Source organism: Austrofundulus limnaeus, unplaced genomic scaffold (assembly GCF_001266775.1).
Source record: "Austrofundulus limnaeus strain Quisiro unplaced genomic scaffold, Austrofundulus_limnaeus-1.0 Scaffold364, whole genome shotgun sequence".
NCBI lineage: Eukaryota > Metazoa > Chordata > Actinopteri > Cyprinodontiformes > Rivulidae > Austrofundulus > Austrofundulus limnaeus.
The window spans coordinates 17,966-35,916 of NW_013952766.1; the positions used below are offsets into that span (position 1 = coordinate 17,966).

The following is a 17,951-nucleotide window of genomic DNA, read 5'->3' on the forward strand; positions in this document are numbered from 1 at the left end:
GAAGCCCGTACCAGGTTCCTCTGCCCTAACGAGGCCCGTACCAGGTTCCTCTGCCCTAACGAGGCCCGTACCAGGTTCCTCTGCCCTAACGAGGCCCGTACCAGGTTCCTCTGCCCTAACGAGGCCCATACCAGGTTCCTCTGCTCTAACGAGGCCCATACCATGTTCTTCTGATCTAACAAGGCCAATATCAGGTTCCTTTCCCCTAAAGAGGCCCATACAAGGTTTCTCTGCCCTAACAAGGCCGGTACCAGGTTCCTCTGCCCTAACGAGGCCCGTACCAGGTTCCTCTGCCCTAACGAGGCCCGTACCAGGTTCCTCTGCTCAAACGAGGCCCGTACCAGGTTCCTCTGCTCAAACGAGACCTGTACCAGCTTCCTCTGCCCAAACGAGACCTGTACCAGCTTCCTCTGCCCTAAAAAGGCCTGTAGCAGGTTCCTTTGCTTTAACAAGGCCTGTACCAGATTCCTCTGCTCTCATGATGCCTGTACCAGGTTCCTCCGCCGTAATGAGACCTGTATCAGGTTCCTCAAGCCTATTTCTTTTCTATTCTGTTCTATTCTATGAATCCCTTTTGTGTTTCAGTGGCTCAGTACCCATTCGAGGACCACAACCCACCTCAGCTGGAGCTGATCAAACCGTTTTGTGAGGACCTGGATCAGTGGCTGAGCGAGGACGAACAGCATGTGGCCGCCATCCACTGCAAAGCAGGAAAAGGTCGCACCGGGGTCATGATCTGCGCCTACCTACTGCATCGAGGGAAGTTCCAGGAGGCTCAAGAGGCCCTGGACTTCTACGGAGAAGTCCGAACCCGGGACAAGAAGGTGACTGCAGAAGTGAGTCTTTTATGCGGTTTGTTCCTCCTAAACCCAGGTTTAGAACCCGTTTGTTTTGTGTCCAGGGTGTGACCATCCCCAGCCAGCGGCGCTATGTGATCTACTACAACTTCCTGCTCAGGAACCGGCTGCAGTACAAACCCGTGGCTCTGCTCTTTCACAAAATGATGTTTGAGACCATCCCCATGTTCACCGGAGGCACTTGCAGTAAGTCTGGGTCAGGGATCAAAGGTGGAGTCAGATCTCACACAGGTCACTCAGGGGTTGTTGTCTCTTATCAGACCCTCAGTTTGTCGTGTACCAGCTGAAGGTGAAGATCCACACATCCAACTCTGCCCACACACGGCGAGAAGACAAGCTAATGTTCTTCGAGTTTCCTCAGCCACTTCCTGTCTGTGGAGACATCAAGGTGGAGTTCTTCCACAAACAGAACAAGATGATGAAGAAGGTGAGGAGCATTCAGGTTTAGGTCACATCTGTTAAAACTTTGGTGTATGGTGTTTTAAACACGTCTTCCTTCCTACCAGGAAAAGATGTTCCACTTCTGGATCAACACCTTCTTCATCCCAGGTCCAGAGGAGGGCTTGGACACACTGGAGAACGGCAGCGCCGGGACGCTCCGGGACCTTTCTGACAGACTCCATCAGAATACTGCGGCAGCTATGATAGAAACCAATGACAGGGACTTCCTGGTTCTGAAGCTGAACAAGAACGAGTTGGACAAAGCTAACAAGGACAAAGCCAACAAGAACTTCTCCCCCAATTTCAAGGTAGAACCGAATCAGTTTTACCTGCTTCAAGTGTAACAAAGCGTTTATTTTGTAGTTTTGCTCCAATGCCTCACATTGTAGTCCTGTTCCCTGGTTTCAGTCTGTAGTCCTGTTCCCTAGTCTCAGTTTGTTGTCTTGTTCCCTGGTCTCAGTCTGTAGTCCTGTTCCCTGGTTTCAGTCTGTAGTCCTGTTCCCTGGTTTCAGTCTGTAGTCTTGTTCCCTAGTCTCAGTTTGTTGTCTTGTTCCCTGGTCTCAGTCTGTAGTCCTGTTCCCTGGTTTCAGTCTGTAGTCCTGTTCCCTGGTTTCAGTCTGTAGTCTTGTTCCCTAGTCTCAGTTTGTTGTCTTGTTCCCTGGTCTCAGTCTGTAGTCCTGTTCCCTGGTTTCAGTCTGTAGTCCTGTTCCCTGGTTTCAGTCTGTAGTCTTGTTCCCTAGTCTCAGTTTGTTGTCTTGTTCCCTGGTCTCAGTCTGTAGTCCTGTTCCCTGGTTTCAGTCTGTAGTCCTGTTCCCTGGTTTCAGTCTGTAGTCTTGTTCCCTAGTCTCAGTTTGTTGTCTTGTTCCCTGGTCTCAGTCTGTAGTCCTGTTCCCTGGTTTCAGTCTGTAGTCCTGTTCCCTGGTTTCAGTCTGTAGTCGTGTTCCCTAGTCTCAGTTTGTTGTCTTGTTCCCTGGTCTCAGTCTGTAGTCCTGTTCCCTGGTCGCAGTTTGTAGCCTTGTTCCCTGGTCTCAGTTTGTAGTCTTGTTCCCTGGTCTCAGTCTGTGGTCGTGTTACCTGGTCTCAGTCTGTTGTCATGTTCCCTGGTCTCAGTCTGTAGTCGTGTTCCCTGGTCTCAGTCTGTAGTCGTGTTCCCTGGTCTCAGTCTGTAGTCGTGTTCCCTGGTCTCAGTCTATAGTCATGTTCCCTGGTCTCGGTCTGTAGTCGTGTTCCCTGGTCTCAGTATGTAGTCTTGATTCCTGGTCTCAGTCTGTTTTCTTGTTCCCTGGTCTTGGACTGTGGTCCTGTTCCCTGGTCTCTATCTGTAGTCCTGTTTCCTGGTCTCTGACTGTAGTCCTGTTCCCTGGACTTAGTCTGTAATCTTGTTCCCTGGTCTCTTGACTGTAGTCCTGTTCCCTGGTCTTGAGCTGTAGTCCTGTTTCTTGGTCTCTGTCTGTAGTCCTGTTCCCTGGTCTTGAACTGTAGTCCTGTTCCCTGGTCTCTGACTGTAGTTGCGTTCCCTGGTCTTGAACTGTAGTCCTGTTCCCTGGTCTCTGACTGTAGTTGCGTTCCCTGGTCTTGAACTGTAGTCCTGTTCCCTGGTCTTGAACTGCAGTCCTGCTCCCTGGTCTCTGACTGTAGTTGCGTTCCCTGGTCTTGAACTGTAGTCCTGNCTTGAACTGTAGTCCTGTTCCCTGGTCTTGAACTGCAGTCCTGCTCCCTGGTCTCTGACTGTAGTTGCGTTCCCTGGTCTTGAACTGTAGTCCTGCTCCCTGGTCTCTGTCTGTAGTCCTGTTTCCTAGTCTCGGTCTGTAGTTCTATTGTCTGTATGTTGACCTGTTATCTGAAATACTTCCTTTGGTTCTGATAGCCCAGACTGGTTGTGGTTCTTGGTTCTGACCCTGGTCCTTCCTGCTGTTTTCAGGTCAAACTCTTTTTCACCAAGACAGTGGAGGAAGGAGCCAACTGTGACACTAGCAGCACATCGGCTTCGGTGACGCCGGACGTCAGCGACAACGAGCCGGATCACTACCGCTACTCGGACACGACGGACTCTGACCCTGAGAATGAACCGTTTGAGGACGACCACCACAATCAGATCACGAAAGTCTGACGCTGTCCGTCAGTCGTATGTACGGTGTATTCGTGTAGATAAACGTACGATGTGTCTGTAAACGCCGTCAGGAACGCCGGGCTGAGGCGAGCATCTCACAGGCTTCAGGGGAACCAAACCTACGGACCAGAACTGATTTGCAGACTCTAGAGTCAAAAGAGCTCACATCAGATTATTATCTACTAGGTTCATGGCTGGACAATCAAGAAGGCAGCAGAGAGGGGGTGGGGATTACTAAGTGGGCATGGCCTTGTGGAGACAAATGAATGGACAGATGGATTGGAAAAGAAAAGGAGTGAAACTTGAATCTAAACAATCTCAGAGATGAGTAGATTTCTGCACCAAGATAAACCCCACACTTCCTTCCTTCCTCTCTTCCTTCCTTTAGGAGACTTGAAGCAGAATCGTCTTTCTGTTTTTTGTTTTGTAGCTGCAGATTTGGATCTTCTCTCTGGGCGCCGATGTCTCTTATAGGAGCAGAAAAATCCACATGGGTTGTTTTTAAGATACTTTTTTAATTGATCGGAAATTATGACCGCTTGTGCTGTAAAGTTTTATTGAGTTAAATGAGTCGAAACTGAATGTTCTTTTTGAAAATGACGCAGAGTTTATTTACGGTGTGTGAGGGGAGGTGATCGCCGTTTTGTTTTCTCACATTGGGCTTGAAAAGTCCTCATGAAGTTCTTTGAGATGTATTTACGGGTCTATGTCAGAGTTTGGATGTGAAGTTCTGAAAGATCTTGAATTTTTGTTACGCAGCGGCGCGCAGAGAGAAGAGACGACCTGTTTGAATGTAGAGAAACCAGGATTCTTCACAGTCCGCTGTCCAACAGCCTGTCCTTAAAGAAGGACAAAGTTCTGTCTTCAGAACTGTCTCTGTTAACTCAAGGGTTTTATCTGTTTTATCGCAAAACAATCCGTCTGTCAGCAAAACAATTCTGTCTGTCCACAGGAATCTGTCTGTAGAACGATTCTGTACACAGAACGATTCTGTTTAGTTACCCTCAGTTGTAGTAAATGTTTTACTCTAACTTGTATCCATCATTAAGCTAAAGAACGATCAGTGGAATCGTTCTTCAACGACTGCGGCACAAAGGAGCGCTCAGTTTCCTGCTGGAGTTCACTTAGGAGCACTTGGTTCTCCTGTTTCCGGGTGGTGCACGGGTGGGGTTTATTAAGAACTGAATCCAAATGGTCCTGTAAATATTCCCGCCCACGCTTGGTCTATCCTTCCGGGTTTCATTGTGCAGCGGTGGTGTTCAGCAGATTTACCAGAACCATATAAGCTATAGATTTAGAACTTTTTGGAAACAGAACCCAGGATTCTGGTGCCCTCAGAATCCCAAGAACTTTGCAGTAACTGTTTGGAAACAGTTGGCTCCAACACCAGACTGTTAACCTTTGTCTACAAAGTTCTGGTGCTGGTCTGGTCTAGGTCAGAGCGGGTCCCTCCATAGAAAGTCATATATGACATATACAATTGTTGCTCTGTACCAACAAGGATGTGGTGCTTCTGTAAATCTAGGTTTCCTGCCTCGAAACCATTTCTTAAGATCTCTGAACCAGCTTTGAAACCAGTTTGGGGGACAAAGACCCTGAAAGTTTTTGGTTCTTGACCTTTCTGAAACCAGTCTGGATTGAAGAGGACCCTTGGGGTTTATTAGCTCTGAGTCTTCAAGAGGATGATGATCCTCTTGTCCATGGAAGTTAAATCATTTTGCTTGTATTTCTTGGAGTTGTCCGAGCACCAAAACATTTGCAAACAGAACCTTTAGAAGTGGGTTGAGGGTCATGTTGGCATATAAGCTGGTCTGACTCAGCTAGTTGGACTCTTTAGTTTGGGTTTACTGAAACAAAACCTTCAGATGTTCTGATTGGTTTCTGTTGGGTTCTTGTTGTGGTTTAACTTTTCCTTTGTGTATCGGACTGTAACTCAGCACTATTTGGGTCCTGTAGAACTGGACTCTTTGTGTAGTGTAAGTCCAGAAAAATGTTATTGAAGAGAACATCTTTGATCATCTGAAGGACCACCTGTTCTCAGATCTGAGGAGTCAAAGGTTTTAGCTTGTGTACTTAATTTCCATCTTCATATTTGGTGCTAATCCTTCCTGATTGTTCATCTTCAGTGCCATGTCAAGACTTGGGTTTGTTTCTGAAGGTCTGTGTTTTTAAACCTGTAGGACTTCACCAGCTGATCACAAGGATGCACTTGAAAAACCATCTGATAGAAGGTCCAGGATCACCTCAGCAGGGTGAAACTTTGATACAGCTGTGTCTGAATCAAGGACAGGAGACTCAGTCCAAGGGTTCATCCCAAGAGTTCATCCCAAGGGCTCAGTCCAAAGGTTGAGTCCAAGGATTCAGCCAAAGGGCTCAGTCCAGAGGTTCATCTCAAGGGCTCAGTCCAAGGATTCAGTTCAAAGTTTCTGTCCAAAGACTCAGTCTAAGGGTTCAGCCCAAGGGATTAGTTCAAGGTTTCAGTCCAAGGGCAAAGGCTAAGTCCAAGGGGTCCGTCCAAAGGCTCAGTCTAAGTGTTCAGTTAAAAGGCACTGTCCAAGGGTTCAGTCTAAGGACTCAGTCCAAAGGCTAAGTCCAAGGGGTCCATCCATAGGCTCAGTCTAAGGGTTCAGTCAAAAGGCTCAGTCCATGGGCTCAGTCCAAGAGTTCAGCCCAAGGGATTAGTTCAACGTTGCAGTCCAAAGTCTCAGTCCAAGGGATTATTTCAACCTTTCAGTCCAAGGGCCGAGTCCGAAGGCTCAGTCCAAAGGCTAAGTTCAAGGGGTCCGTCCAAAGGCTCAGTCTTAAGTGTTCAGTCAAAAGGCACTGTCCAAGGGTTCAGCCCAAGGGCTCACTTAGTGTGGATAATGTCAACTTTGTGACCATGAAAGTAAAAAAGTTAATATTTAGGCACTTTTTCTAGAACCAAAAGATTGTTTTTAGGCCCAGTCTCTGTTCCATACTCCATTTTCCATGGGTGATGAACATTTTCTCCAGACTATTTACTCTAGAACCTGGAGGGGTAGAAGCTGAACCAGAACCATAATCACCTCCATGTTTGTTTTCCTTCACTGTGGAGTTCAGATAAAACTCCGCCTACATCAGTTGTGTAAACAAACCTTCAAAGATCAAATTAGCAGGTAAAGTTTTAGTTTCTTACCTAACAGAAACATTTACCCTTCATGGATCAAACCCAGGAACAGAACCTTTAAAGAACTTCCTGTCCAACCTTCCTCTTGTGTGATCAGCTACAACCTGCAGCTTCATGCTAACAGCTAGCCATGCTGGTATTGGACTTTCATTCTGTCTGGTGTTGGCTTAGACATTCCGTCTGTCTAATGTTGGATCTTCAGTCCATCTGGTGTTGGTTTAGACCTTCAGTCTGTCTGGTGTTGGTTTTGGACCTTCAGTCTGTCTGGTGTTGGTTTTGGACCTTCAGTCCCTCTGGTGTTGGACCTTCAGTCCGTCTGGTGTTGGTGTTGGACCTTCAGTCCATCTCATGAAGTTTTAGGTGCTATCAGTGCTGTCGTCCATCTGTGGTGCTCTCTTGCTGCAGCAAGCCTTTGGCCAGGCTTTACCTGTGACGCTCTGCAGCTGTTTTCACACCTGAGTTTTAACAGCAGCACTTCCTGTTGGGTTCTGACAGACTGACCTTACTTCCTGTCACTGACCCGGACGATGTGATTAAAGATGTACTTCCTGTTTGGGTAGGAAGTGGTTCTGCTGGAAAATGAAAGCTGTTTCACACGTCTGTTTCTGGTGCTTGATGTCCGGTTCTGCCAACAAACATCCGCGCAGGTGTCCACCACCGGATCGGTTCTGCTCAGATGTGTTCTGGTCCATGGGTTTTCCAGGTAAACCCATTTGGTTTCAGCTTGTTCTGTTTACATTATGTTTGTTGGTTCTGTTCAGTGGCTCCACCCTCCTGAAGGGGGAGGAGCTTTCATTATCTGTCGTTTGAACAATCAGTTCTTCATTTCAAAACATCATCATGTGACCTTTAACCTGGAAGTCTGGCACTGTTCAGTGTTGAACAGAACCAAGTCTACAAATTATAAAAGACACTTTTAATCAGAACTGTCTTTTTCTGGATCGATGGGTGCGGTTCTTGTCTGTAACCTGTTTACTAAGCTCCACCCCTATAAATGACTTTGTTCTTCCACCTGAAGTCATTTGACCTAAACATTTCATCATGTCAGGGATGAAACGTTGGTTTTGATCATGTCTCAATCATTTCAAAAGAAAAAAAAAGTGACATAATCACGGCACCATGGTCTGGACTCACCTGGGTGACATCATCACGGAGTCGTGGTCTGGACGCATTCACACTCAGATGTGATTTAATTTTTCACTCAGTGTAAAAAAAATAAGGAAAAAAAAGTTGCAACTGTTTTGACCTGCATCGCCATGGAAATGTGTTAAACTGACCCCTCCCCCTTTTATTCTGCCGCTCCTTGTTTTATAAAAAAATAAAATAAAAATCTGTAAAGGTGAATAAACTTATTTATAAACTGCTACGGTTTGTCTTGTATTTGTTTAAACTACAATTCCCATGATTCCTCAGGTGTCGGCGGGGGCTCCACTGAGATCAGATCAAATTTATTTATATAAACAAATTTTCAAACAGCAGTAAACAAAAACAACAAAATGTATAAAAATCAAACAACCATTAAAATCAGGTCAAAAACCTGAAACTGGACCAGTGAAGTCCAGAACTGTTTTTACTTCAAAACACCAAGAAACTCAGGACATCTAAAGACCTGGACCAGAGAGATGTTCCTCTGATGTTCTGATCAGTTCCTCTGATGTTCTGATCAGTTCCTCTCATGTTCTGATCAGTTCCTCTCATGTTCTGATCAGTTCCTCCCATGTTCTGATCAGTTCCTCTCATGTTCTGATCAGTTCCTCTCATGTTCTGATCAGTTCCTCCCATGTTCTGATCAGTTCCTCTCATGTTCTGATCAGTTCCTCTCATGTTCTGATCAGTTCCTCCCATGTTCTGATCAGTTCCTCTCATGTTCTGATCAGTTCCTCTCATGTTCTAATCAGTTCCACAGGTGTTCTAGACCCTAAGCGAGGTCTTTAGAGCTCTGAGGACACCCAGAGCAGAGTCCACGCAGCCGTCAAAGTTGGAGTGACTGAAGGCGTCGCCGCCACAGATGAGCGGTGGTGTCTGCAGGAGGGTCATGTGACCTGGACAGTCAGGTACTGTGGTCAACACCTGCAGAAGAGAAGGGGCGGGGCTTAAATCTTGCAGATTTGTCTCCTGGCAGGGATCAGGACTTCGGGAGGCGGTGACTCACCTGGGAGTACCTCCACTTCTGACACTTGATGCTGATTGGCTGAGGCAGCTGGGGGAGGAGCCTGTGCAGCTCCTCTAAGATAATTGGCTGGACGTCCTCCTTGTCCCTCTCCAGGTGTTCTACACCAAATGGGACACTGGTGTGGACCACAAGGGATGGACCAAGACCTGCAGCGTCTGAAGAGACATGGGGACAATAAAGAGACAGGTGAGCCAATCAGAGACAGACAGGTGGACAATAAAGAGTTAAGTGGACAATAAAAAGACAGGTGATGAGACGTACCTGCGCTGCGTTTCCTGTTGTCCACAGCGATGTAGCGGATGCAGCAGCTGTCAGTGAAGTACTTGGCCCCCCAGCTGAAACTAAAGACCACCTCCGGAGAGAAGAAGAGGCCCAGAGCAAACCGGGACGAGTACTGGACACAGTTTAGCTGCTGTCTCTGCTGGGTGGACATCACTGGGACACACAGACACAGGAAGTAGGAGATGTTGCATCACCTGGTCTAAAACCACCTGAGGTGAGTCCACATGGACCAGTGGGACTCCCTTCAGTTCTGTGCTCTCAGTCTAATCTGGGGACATCACTGCTGTCCTGAACAGAGCAGGTTCTGGTCTGGTCCAGGGAACCACACACACACACACACACACACACACACACACACACACACACACACACACACACACACACACACGTCTAATAATAACCCGTGTGTGTGTGTCAGAGGCACTGTTCCTGAGCAGCCAATCAGAGGAGCTGAATGTGACATCATCATCATCATCATCATCATCATCATCATCTTCTGACAAAACAAAGAGGAGCTGCCATCTTCAGCCTGAGCACACACACACACACACACACACACACACACGCACACGCACACGCACACTCTCTCTCTCTGATCCAAATCCTAAACACACACCTGGACCTGAGAACCAGACTGCAGTGCCCAGACCACCCCAACCCAAGAGCCCACCAACCAATCAGAGCGCAGCAAAGTGACATAATGTGTGTGTGTCGCCCCTGTGTGGTGGAACCTGTGTACTACACAGAACCTCAGAGGGTTCTAGCTGCAGAGCTCCATGATCAGAACCACATTTCTGCTCTTTAAACATTTTGCACATAGATGAAACTCAGAAAATGTCAAAATAATCGGGAAAACGTGTCCTGTCTCTGTGAGGACAGGTTGGACCGTGTCTGGTTCCGAGACTCTTACACGTCACCAGGTCTCCCTGCAGCTGCAGGATTTGTGGAACCGGCATTGTCAGGACGACGGCATCGAACGTCTCGCTGCCCCCTGCCGTTCGCTCCACCTCCCATGATGCACCGCGGCGGTACAGGCCGGTCACGTGATGCTCCAGGAACAAATCAGCTCCTGACAGAAACAAGCAGAACTTTATTTTAAAAAAAAGGTCGTTCCAGTCAGACCTGAGTCAAACATTAAAATGGACTGAACTAAAGCATAAGATTCAAGATTCAAGATACTTTATTGTCATTCACATCACATATTACATGAGATGGAACGAAATTAAGAGTCACAGCCCCAGTTACATCCAAATAAAAAAATATAAAATATTAAAGTATAAAATATAAAGTCGCTACAAGAGCACAATATTACAGGTAGGAAAGTGTATAGCTAAGAGCAGTGCAATAAGGGAGAGTGATGGGAGTTTAAGAGTCGCACAGCTTCTGGAATGAAGCTGTTTCTCAGTCTGGTTGTCCTGCATTTGATGCTCCGCAACCTCCTACCTGAGGGGAGCGGGACAAAAAGTGAGTGTGCTGGGTGAGTAGGGTCCTTCATGATGCAGGAGGCCCTTTTTCTGCATCTGGAGGTGTAGATGTCTGTGGCGGTGGGGAGGTTGGCTCCAACAGACATAAACCAGGCATGGTCAGTCCTGGTCCTGGGGGGCCGCAGCCCTACATGTTTTACTTATTTCTCTGCTCCAACACACCTGATATACACTTAAAATGCACCAATTAAATTTAAAAATGAGAACTTCATCTCCTGTTTTATATTTTAATTGACTTTCATATTTATTTTTCCAGCTTAGTTCCAATAAATTAGTCTATATATTTGAACATGTAATTAAAATTTTAATGTTTTTTAAAATATATATTAATTGTTTTTCCTTTTACGTCTACATGCATTTTTGTGTCTTAAATGTTTATACTTAATTATTTTTTTAGTTTAGTCCAACAAGTCTTTTTATTTCTATGTGTTGCATGCTTGTGCCTCAGTTTAGCTAAAAGTTTAAAGTTTAGTTTAAAACAAAGGCAAGGAGGAAAACATGACCTGTGCGTTTATTTTTAACTAAACTTTAAGCTAAACTGCAGCAGCACAAACATGCAACACATAGAAATAAAAAGACTTGTGGGACAAAATTATAAAAAAATTTCTATTGCATGTACAAGTAAAAGGAAAAACTTTTTAAATATATATTAAAAAACATTAAAATTTAAATTATGGTGTAAAATATATAATTTATTGGAGCTAAGCTGGAAAAATAAATATGAAGGTCAATGAAATTATAAAACATGAGGTTAAGTTCTCCTTTTTAATTTATTTGGTGCATTTTAACAATTTATCTATTTAAAGTTTCATTTATGTATTTCTGCTTTTATTTCTAATTATGTCAGTGTCGGTCCTCCATTTTTCCATACCGCAGAACTTAAAGGTAGTTCAGTGACTGAATCAGGTGTGTTGGAGCAGGGAGACATGTAAAATATGTAGGGCTGCGGCTCTCGAGGACCATGATTGCCCACCCCTGGCATAAACACACTAAACTACACCCTAATTATAAATCCAAACACTTCAAATATCATAAAACTCTCAAATCTAATCCTGCTCCCGCTGTCTCTCCATCACCAAACTCCATGCAACTTTCACCTCTTTTTATTTTCTCCTTCCTGTAGATTATTTTTGGCGCTTGACAAATAACTTGGGAGCTTTGCTCAGAAAGGAGGTCTTGGGGGTGGGGGGGGGGGGAATTTTTTTCAACTGACGGCAGATTACCTTGTTTTTGTTTTTTTTTTCACAAGATTACCGTGTTTCCTGAAGCTGCAACGGGCTTCAAACAGGAACATCCTTTTCAGACATCAATTTCAGAAAAAAAAACGTGTGGTAAATTATTTATCATAACTCTGGTTTTACTTGTCTTATGGACACAATTTAAAAACTGCTGTATAGTTTTAAGTCTCTGCTTTTGACATAAATTGCAGCAGAGTGTCAGAGAGGCTGTCTGTCCAGATACAATGATTTAAATCGATTATGTGACACATTATACCGCTGTCGTGCATCAGGTTGTAAGACCATGCAGCGTTCTTAAAGGGCCTGTCACATCAAATTTTTGTAGTAAACATGACTGCATTTTTGGAAAGATAAGATTGGTAACATATTGCAAAACAAATTTCATGTCGCTCAGATGAATGGTTGTTGAGATATTTGCATGTGAAGAAACAGGAAGTGATGTCAAAAAGAATGTCTGCATGTAAACAGAGCGTTGTCACAACAGCAAATAACACAGACTGTAGAGAAAAATCTGATGCTTCTTTAGATTATTTTGAGTCTCTTTCAATGAGAGATGATGAAGAGTTAGTTTAAAAATTTTTGTTTTATTAAACAAAAACCAGAGAGTTTATTTTAGTAATGAGTTCCCCTTTGATGTCACTTCCTGTTTCACTTTGACTGAGCCAAATTCAAAAGAAAATAGGCCAGTTATGAGACAAAATGGGTAAAATAGTCTGTATTATGCCAATTTTCTTAAGAATAAAGATGTTTTCTTTGACTTTTTGTTCTTGAAGGATAGGCATGTCACAGGCAGTTTAAATATCTGAATAAACATATATCAACCACTTGATGTACTGGCCAACCAACAAGTGTTTACCTGACTCAGACAGGAAGTGTTTACCTGACTCGGACAGGAAGTGTTTGACGACACTGCTCATGCCCCGTGGCGTCACGTAGTTCTTGTCTCCAGGTTTTTGCTTCAGTCCTTCGACCTGACAGTCCAAGAGTTGCAGCACGCCGGCAGACAGCAGCTCTGAGTAAAAACTGAACACAAACATGGTGAGAACTTCTCTGTGGACGTTTACCTGCAGCCACCAGGTGAGGCGTACCTGTGGTGGGACTGGGCGTAAGCCGGTGTGGATGTGATGTACTGAGCTCCCAGGTCAGCGGAGTGAGATGAGGCATCAGGAGGACGACTAGTGGACATCCTGCCACCTGACACACACAGGTCCACACCAGACTCCATTTATAATATCCCACATTTAAGGAACTTTCTGCAGCTTTATATCCTCTAACAGCAGATATAAGGTTTTGTTGGAACTCAGCGTTAAACCGAATTAAAGCCAGAATCCGTTTGATATAAAAACCATCAGAGTCATTGATCTGCGGAGTGGTTCGATTCGGTTCTGAGCTCAGAAACCTTAAAACGTCGGATTTCTGAATGAAGTTCTGCGCACACTCACCTGTGCCCCTTGCTTTGTCCCACACAACAATCTGAACTTTACTCTGCAGCTCCCTCCTCAGCAGGCACGCGCACAAGCTGCCCGTCAGGCCCGCGCCGACGATCAGCACGCGGGACATCCTCAGAACCGAAGACGGACCGGGTCTAAGCGGTACCGGTTCGGTGGGTGTTCGGTTCCGACACCGGGCGATCTTGTGAAACGAGACGTAAACTAGTGCAACGTCATGTCCTGTTGTAGGTTTCAAAATAGAAGTCTGGAATTTGTGATATCCTATTTTTTAAATCACGTATTAAAACTGGACGAATTTTATCAAAAGAGGAGTCGAAAAATATTTTTGTTAAATTGTTTTTGTTTTCCGCTGAAGCTCTTTAGTCAATAAAAATAAACCTGTATGTGTATTTATACTGTTTTAAAGGTCAGCTGTTTTATTTTGAAAGGTGTCATTTTTGATAGTTGTCATTAGTTCTGTAGTTTTATTTTGAAAGGTGTCAGTAGGACTTGGATAACCCTACATGGGTTATAAACCTCCATGGTATAGTTTTATTTTGAAAGTGTTAAGTCAGTGGTTTTATTTTGAAAGGTGCTGTCAGTCATGTTGGACCTGAGAGACATCAGAACCTTTCAGCTACAGAGAAAACACTCTTGTGTTTTTTGTTGAATAACTGTTGTTGCGTTGATTGGATCAAAACCAGTCAGGTTTAGGGGGTTGGTTTTCTCTGATCAATCAGAGAGACCGCTCGTCGTGACGTCACTGTACCCGCCCATCACCAGGTCATGTGACCTCTTCAGAGTTCAGAGTCCAGCAGCAGCAGCAGCAGCAGCAGCTGGAGAACACAGGTCAGTTCCGAGGCTTTTTATCATTATTATTATTATTTTATTGTAACGAATCTCTACTGAGCAGCGCGGTTCTGTTTTAGCAGAGAGCGGACCGGAACCGGACCAGTTTAAACAGGTTTACAAGAGGAAATGAAATTTGTGACAGAAATAATTTGTTTTGAGTTAAAGCTTGAACAGGAAGCAGCTAAAATGCTTCTTTGGGTTGTTCCGGAATATTTTCTGTACGAAATTATTTCACTGACAGTCAGCTGATCGATGTCTGTGGCTAATAAAATAAATCCAACAGGAAGTGAAAGGTAAGAAAAGAGGAAGTGACGAAATAAATACTGAACTGACTTAAAATAGTTTAGGAAACAGCTGAGTGAGTATGACACATTAAAAAAATACAAAAATAAAACCTGAAACATCAGGTTAAAGGTCAGAAACAGGAAGTGGAGAACATTATGTGCAATCCTAAACACAACTGTAAACAACCCAAAATATAATATCTTTGTGTGTGTGTGTCTCAGGTGAAGATGTGTGTCTCGGTGTGTGTGTTGCTCCTCTCCGCCCTCGTCCACAGCAGCTGGAGTGTCGGACGGTTACAGAAGCTGGACCCTGAAGTGAACATGAACATCGTGAGTTCGTCTGGTTCTGGATTTTCAAAGTAAAAGCTGAGCTGTTGTCTCAGTTCTGTCTGATGGGGCAGGAGCTCCTCTTGTAAACAGATTTACCTGGAGGAGTGGCAGCGTGCACCTGTGTCGGGTGGTTGTTGTGCAGACTGTTGAGCGTGTGTGTTTGTGTGTGTGTTCAGACTGAGATCATCCGAAGGTGGGGTTACCCTGCAGAGGAGCACACAGTTCTGTCGGAGGACGGCTACATCCTGACCGTCAACAGGATCCCTCATGGCCTCAAACCCACCACAGGTCTGGTTCTCTTCTGGTTCTGAAGGTTCTGTAACACCAACACACGCAGCAGGAACAGGAAGTGATTTCACAAACAGGAAGTAGTCTGGTCACCTCAGCTGTGAACTTTGACCTCCTGTCACTTCACCAAAACATGACTCAGAATCAGACCGGGTTTTTTTAATGTGCAGGATTAGACCCACGTATGGGATAAATTTTGTGCCAGCAGGAACTGAATTTGAATTGTTCAGATTGAATCTAAATGTTTATAATTTGAAATTGAATGCATTGGTTTGAAAATAAATTTCACTAAATTGAAACTGAATTTAAAGTTTTGTATCTGAATTAATTTGCTTTGAAACTGTATTTTGGTTTATTAAAAATTCAGTTTGACTACTTTCACTTTCAGTTCCGTAATTCAGATGTTTGTGTCACATCCTGGTCCTTGAGAAAGCCAGGCAGAGTAATCAAACACAGATCCACAGATTTATGTTTCACTTTGGTGAAGTTTCCCTTCTGTAACAGAGTTGATGCAATCCACTGTAAAAGTGACAAAAACAGACATTTATTTTATTGCAGTGATTAATTTGAACTATATGTAGAAAATGTTACATTTACATCACATCACAGATCAGTCAGCAGCAGCATCTGATCAATATGTGATCCATGATGTGATGTAAATAACATTTTCTACTAGGGGTGCAACAATACATGTACCCGTATCGAACAGTGCTTTAGGTTCAATACACATTTGTATGGAACAATACAGATTTTTTAAATATATTTTATCAACTTGTCTTCTGAAGATGTTCTGTGTTGAAGGATCTGTGTTCGACTACTCCACCTAGACTGCATTTTTGAGCACATATCCACTGAGAAACTTGCTGTTTCAGCCACATTTAATTTAAAAACTGTACTTTTGAGGTTAAACAAATGTTCATAATTAATTTAAATAAATTACAAGTTAAAAAGGGCATGGAAATTTCTCTTTTTTGTATCGAAAAAATATCGTTTTGAACCGAATCGTGAATTTTCTATATCGTTGCACCCCTGTTTTCTACATACAGGTAAAATTAATCACTGCAATAAAATAACTTTGTCCTTTTTTGTCACTTTTACAGTGGATTGCATCAACTCTGTTATATACAGAAGGGAAACTTCACCAAAGTGAAACATAAATCTGTGGATCTGTGTTTGATTACTCTGGCTGGCTTTCTCATGGACCAGGATGTGCGACACAAAAATCTGAATTATGGAACTGTAATAGAACTAATACTTTTATGTTTAAGCAAGTAATTCATGACAACCTTTAATGACCTAGTTTTTCATGACATGCTGTTCATCTGCAGACAGAATGATTAAAGTCAGAACAAGATTTGCTAACAACGGTCATTCTTAGATACAGTATCACTTGTGTTTATCTTTGTGTTTTCCATTGACCTTGTATCAAATCTTGCTAAGATGGCATAATGGTGTTTGTTAATATACTGTATATATGAGGCCTCTCGAGACACAGGGTTCAACAGTGTTCAACAGTAGTGTGGAGAGACTGACAGAGAGAAGCAGAGGCACAGAGACAGGCCACGTTCTCTGTGTTTCCTGTTGTTGCAATAAAACTCAGCTGATCATCTCACGGAGTACCTTCATTCTTGGACCACGTATTTCTGTCTTTGTTAAATAAATATCACCATAACAGGAACTGAAAGTGAAAGTAGTCAAACTGAATTTTTAATAAACCAAAATACAGTTTCAAAGCAAATTAATTCAGATACAAAACTTTAAATTCAGTTTCAATTTAGTGAAATTTATTTTCAAACCAATGCATTCATTTTCAGATTATGCACATTCAGATTCAATTCCTGCTGGCACAAGATTTATTCCATACCGTGGTTCTGGTTCAGCGCAGTTTAACTGGTCCTGGTGTCCCCCAGGTCCGAGGCCAGTGGTCTTCCTGCAACACGGACTCCTGGCTGCCGGCAGCAACTGGATCACCAACCCGCCCCATGCCAGTCTGGGCTTCGTGCTGGCAGACGCAGGCTACGACGTTTGGATTGGAAACAGCCGAGGAAACACCTGGTCTAGGAAACACCTGACCCTGAGCCCAGACCAGGAGGAGTTCTGGAGGTTCAGGTGAGTAATTAAAAGGACCGTTGGACTTACTAGAGGTCAGGTTGATTTTTTAAGCTGCTTCCTGTCTGTAGTTACGATGAGATGGCTCTGAAGGACCTTCCTGCGGTCGTAGACCACGTCCTGAAGGTGAGCGCTCAGGAACAGATCTTCTACATCGGACACTCGCAGGGGACCACCATAGGTACCGCGGTCACTGCTCGCTTATTTTTTGAAACTCTGGGACGTGAAGACGTTTCTGTCTGCAGAACTCACCTTTGTCCTCTGTCTCATGTCCCAGCATTCATAGCATTCTCCACGCTGCCAGAACTGGCCCGGAAGATCCGCTTGTTTTTTGGCTTGGCTCCTGTGGCGACCGTGGCATTCACCGACAGTCCCCTGACCAAACTGTCCGTTGTGCCAGACCTGCTGATCTGGGTCAGAACTTCTTCAGGGGTTTCAACAGCAAGTTCTTTTCCCCTGTCCTCAATCTGTCCTCTGTGTCTTCTGTCCTCACTCCAACTACCTCCATGTCCTGTCTACCTGAATCCATAAATGTCCTTTTTGTCTTTTTCCTGGCAGATGTATCTCTAAAATCTACCAATATACCCACTGTCCCTCTTCTGGACACGTCCAAACTAATATACCCACTGTCCCTCCTTTAGACATGTCCAAACTAATAAACCCACTGTCCCTCCTTTAGACATGTCCAAACTAATATACCCACTGTCCGTCCTTTGGACCTGTTCAAACCAATGTACCCACTGTCCCTCCTTTGGACCTGTTCAAACCAATATACCACTGTCCCTCCTTTGGACCTGTTCAAACCAATATACCACTGTCCCTCCTTTGGACCTGTTCAAACCAATATACCACTGTCCCTCCTCTGGACCTGTTCAAACCAATGTACCCACTGTCCCTCCTCTGGACATGTCCAAACCAATATACC

General features: G+C 44.3%; 3 protein-coding genes across 3 annotated transcripts in view; 2 read left to right on the top strand and 1 right to left on the bottom strand.

The window, feature by feature from the left end:
• ptenb (phosphatase and tensin homolog B) overlaps positions 1–7,922 on the top strand; it is a 13,006-nt gene extending 5,084 nt beyond the window's left edge. The window contains exons 5-9 of the mRNA XM_014023310.1: positions 586–824; positions 902–1,043; positions 1,118–1,284; positions 1,364–1,606; positions 3,220–7,922. Of these exons, the coding sequence (XP_013878764.1) occupies positions 586–824; positions 902–1,043; positions 1,118–1,284; positions 1,364–1,606; positions 3,220–3,408 (980 nt within the window). The 3' untranslated portion in view covers positions 3,409–7,922. The remainder of the gene's footprint in view (positions 1–585; positions 825–901; positions 1,044–1,117; positions 1,285–1,363; positions 1,607–3,219) is intronic.
• A 152-nt stretch (positions 7,923–8,074) lies between these two features.
• rnls (renalase, FAD-dependent amine oxidase) lies at positions 8,075–13,381 on the bottom strand. The gene is made up of 7 exons (XM_014023313.1): positions 13,176–13,381; positions 12,822–12,927; positions 12,614–12,756; positions 9,922–10,080; positions 8,991–9,164; positions 8,709–8,884; positions 8,075–8,626 (listed from the first exon to the last, which is right to left on the bottom strand). Exons 1-7 carry the CDS (start codon positions 13,291–13,293, stop codon positions 8,468–8,470), a joined length of 1,035 nt encoding a protein of 344 aa, XP_013878767.1. The 5' UTR covers positions 13,294–13,381; the 3' UTR covers positions 8,075–8,467.
• A 530-nt stretch (positions 13,382–13,911) lies between these two features.
• lipf (lipase, gastric) overlaps positions 13,912–17,951 on the top strand; it is a 7,294-nt gene continuing 3,254 nt past the window's right edge. Inside the window, exons 1-6 of the mRNA XM_014023311.1 lie at positions 13,912–14,012; positions 14,522–14,629; positions 14,806–14,917; positions 16,828–17,026; positions 17,098–17,207; positions 17,304–17,440. Of these exons, the coding sequence (XP_013878765.1) occupies positions 14,528–14,629; positions 14,806–14,917; positions 16,828–17,026; positions 17,098–17,207; positions 17,304–17,440 (660 nt within the window). The 5' untranslated portion in view covers positions 13,912–14,012; positions 14,522–14,527. The remainder of the gene's footprint in view (positions 14,013–14,521; positions 14,630–14,805; positions 14,918–16,827; positions 17,027–17,097; positions 17,208–17,303; positions 17,441–17,951) is intronic.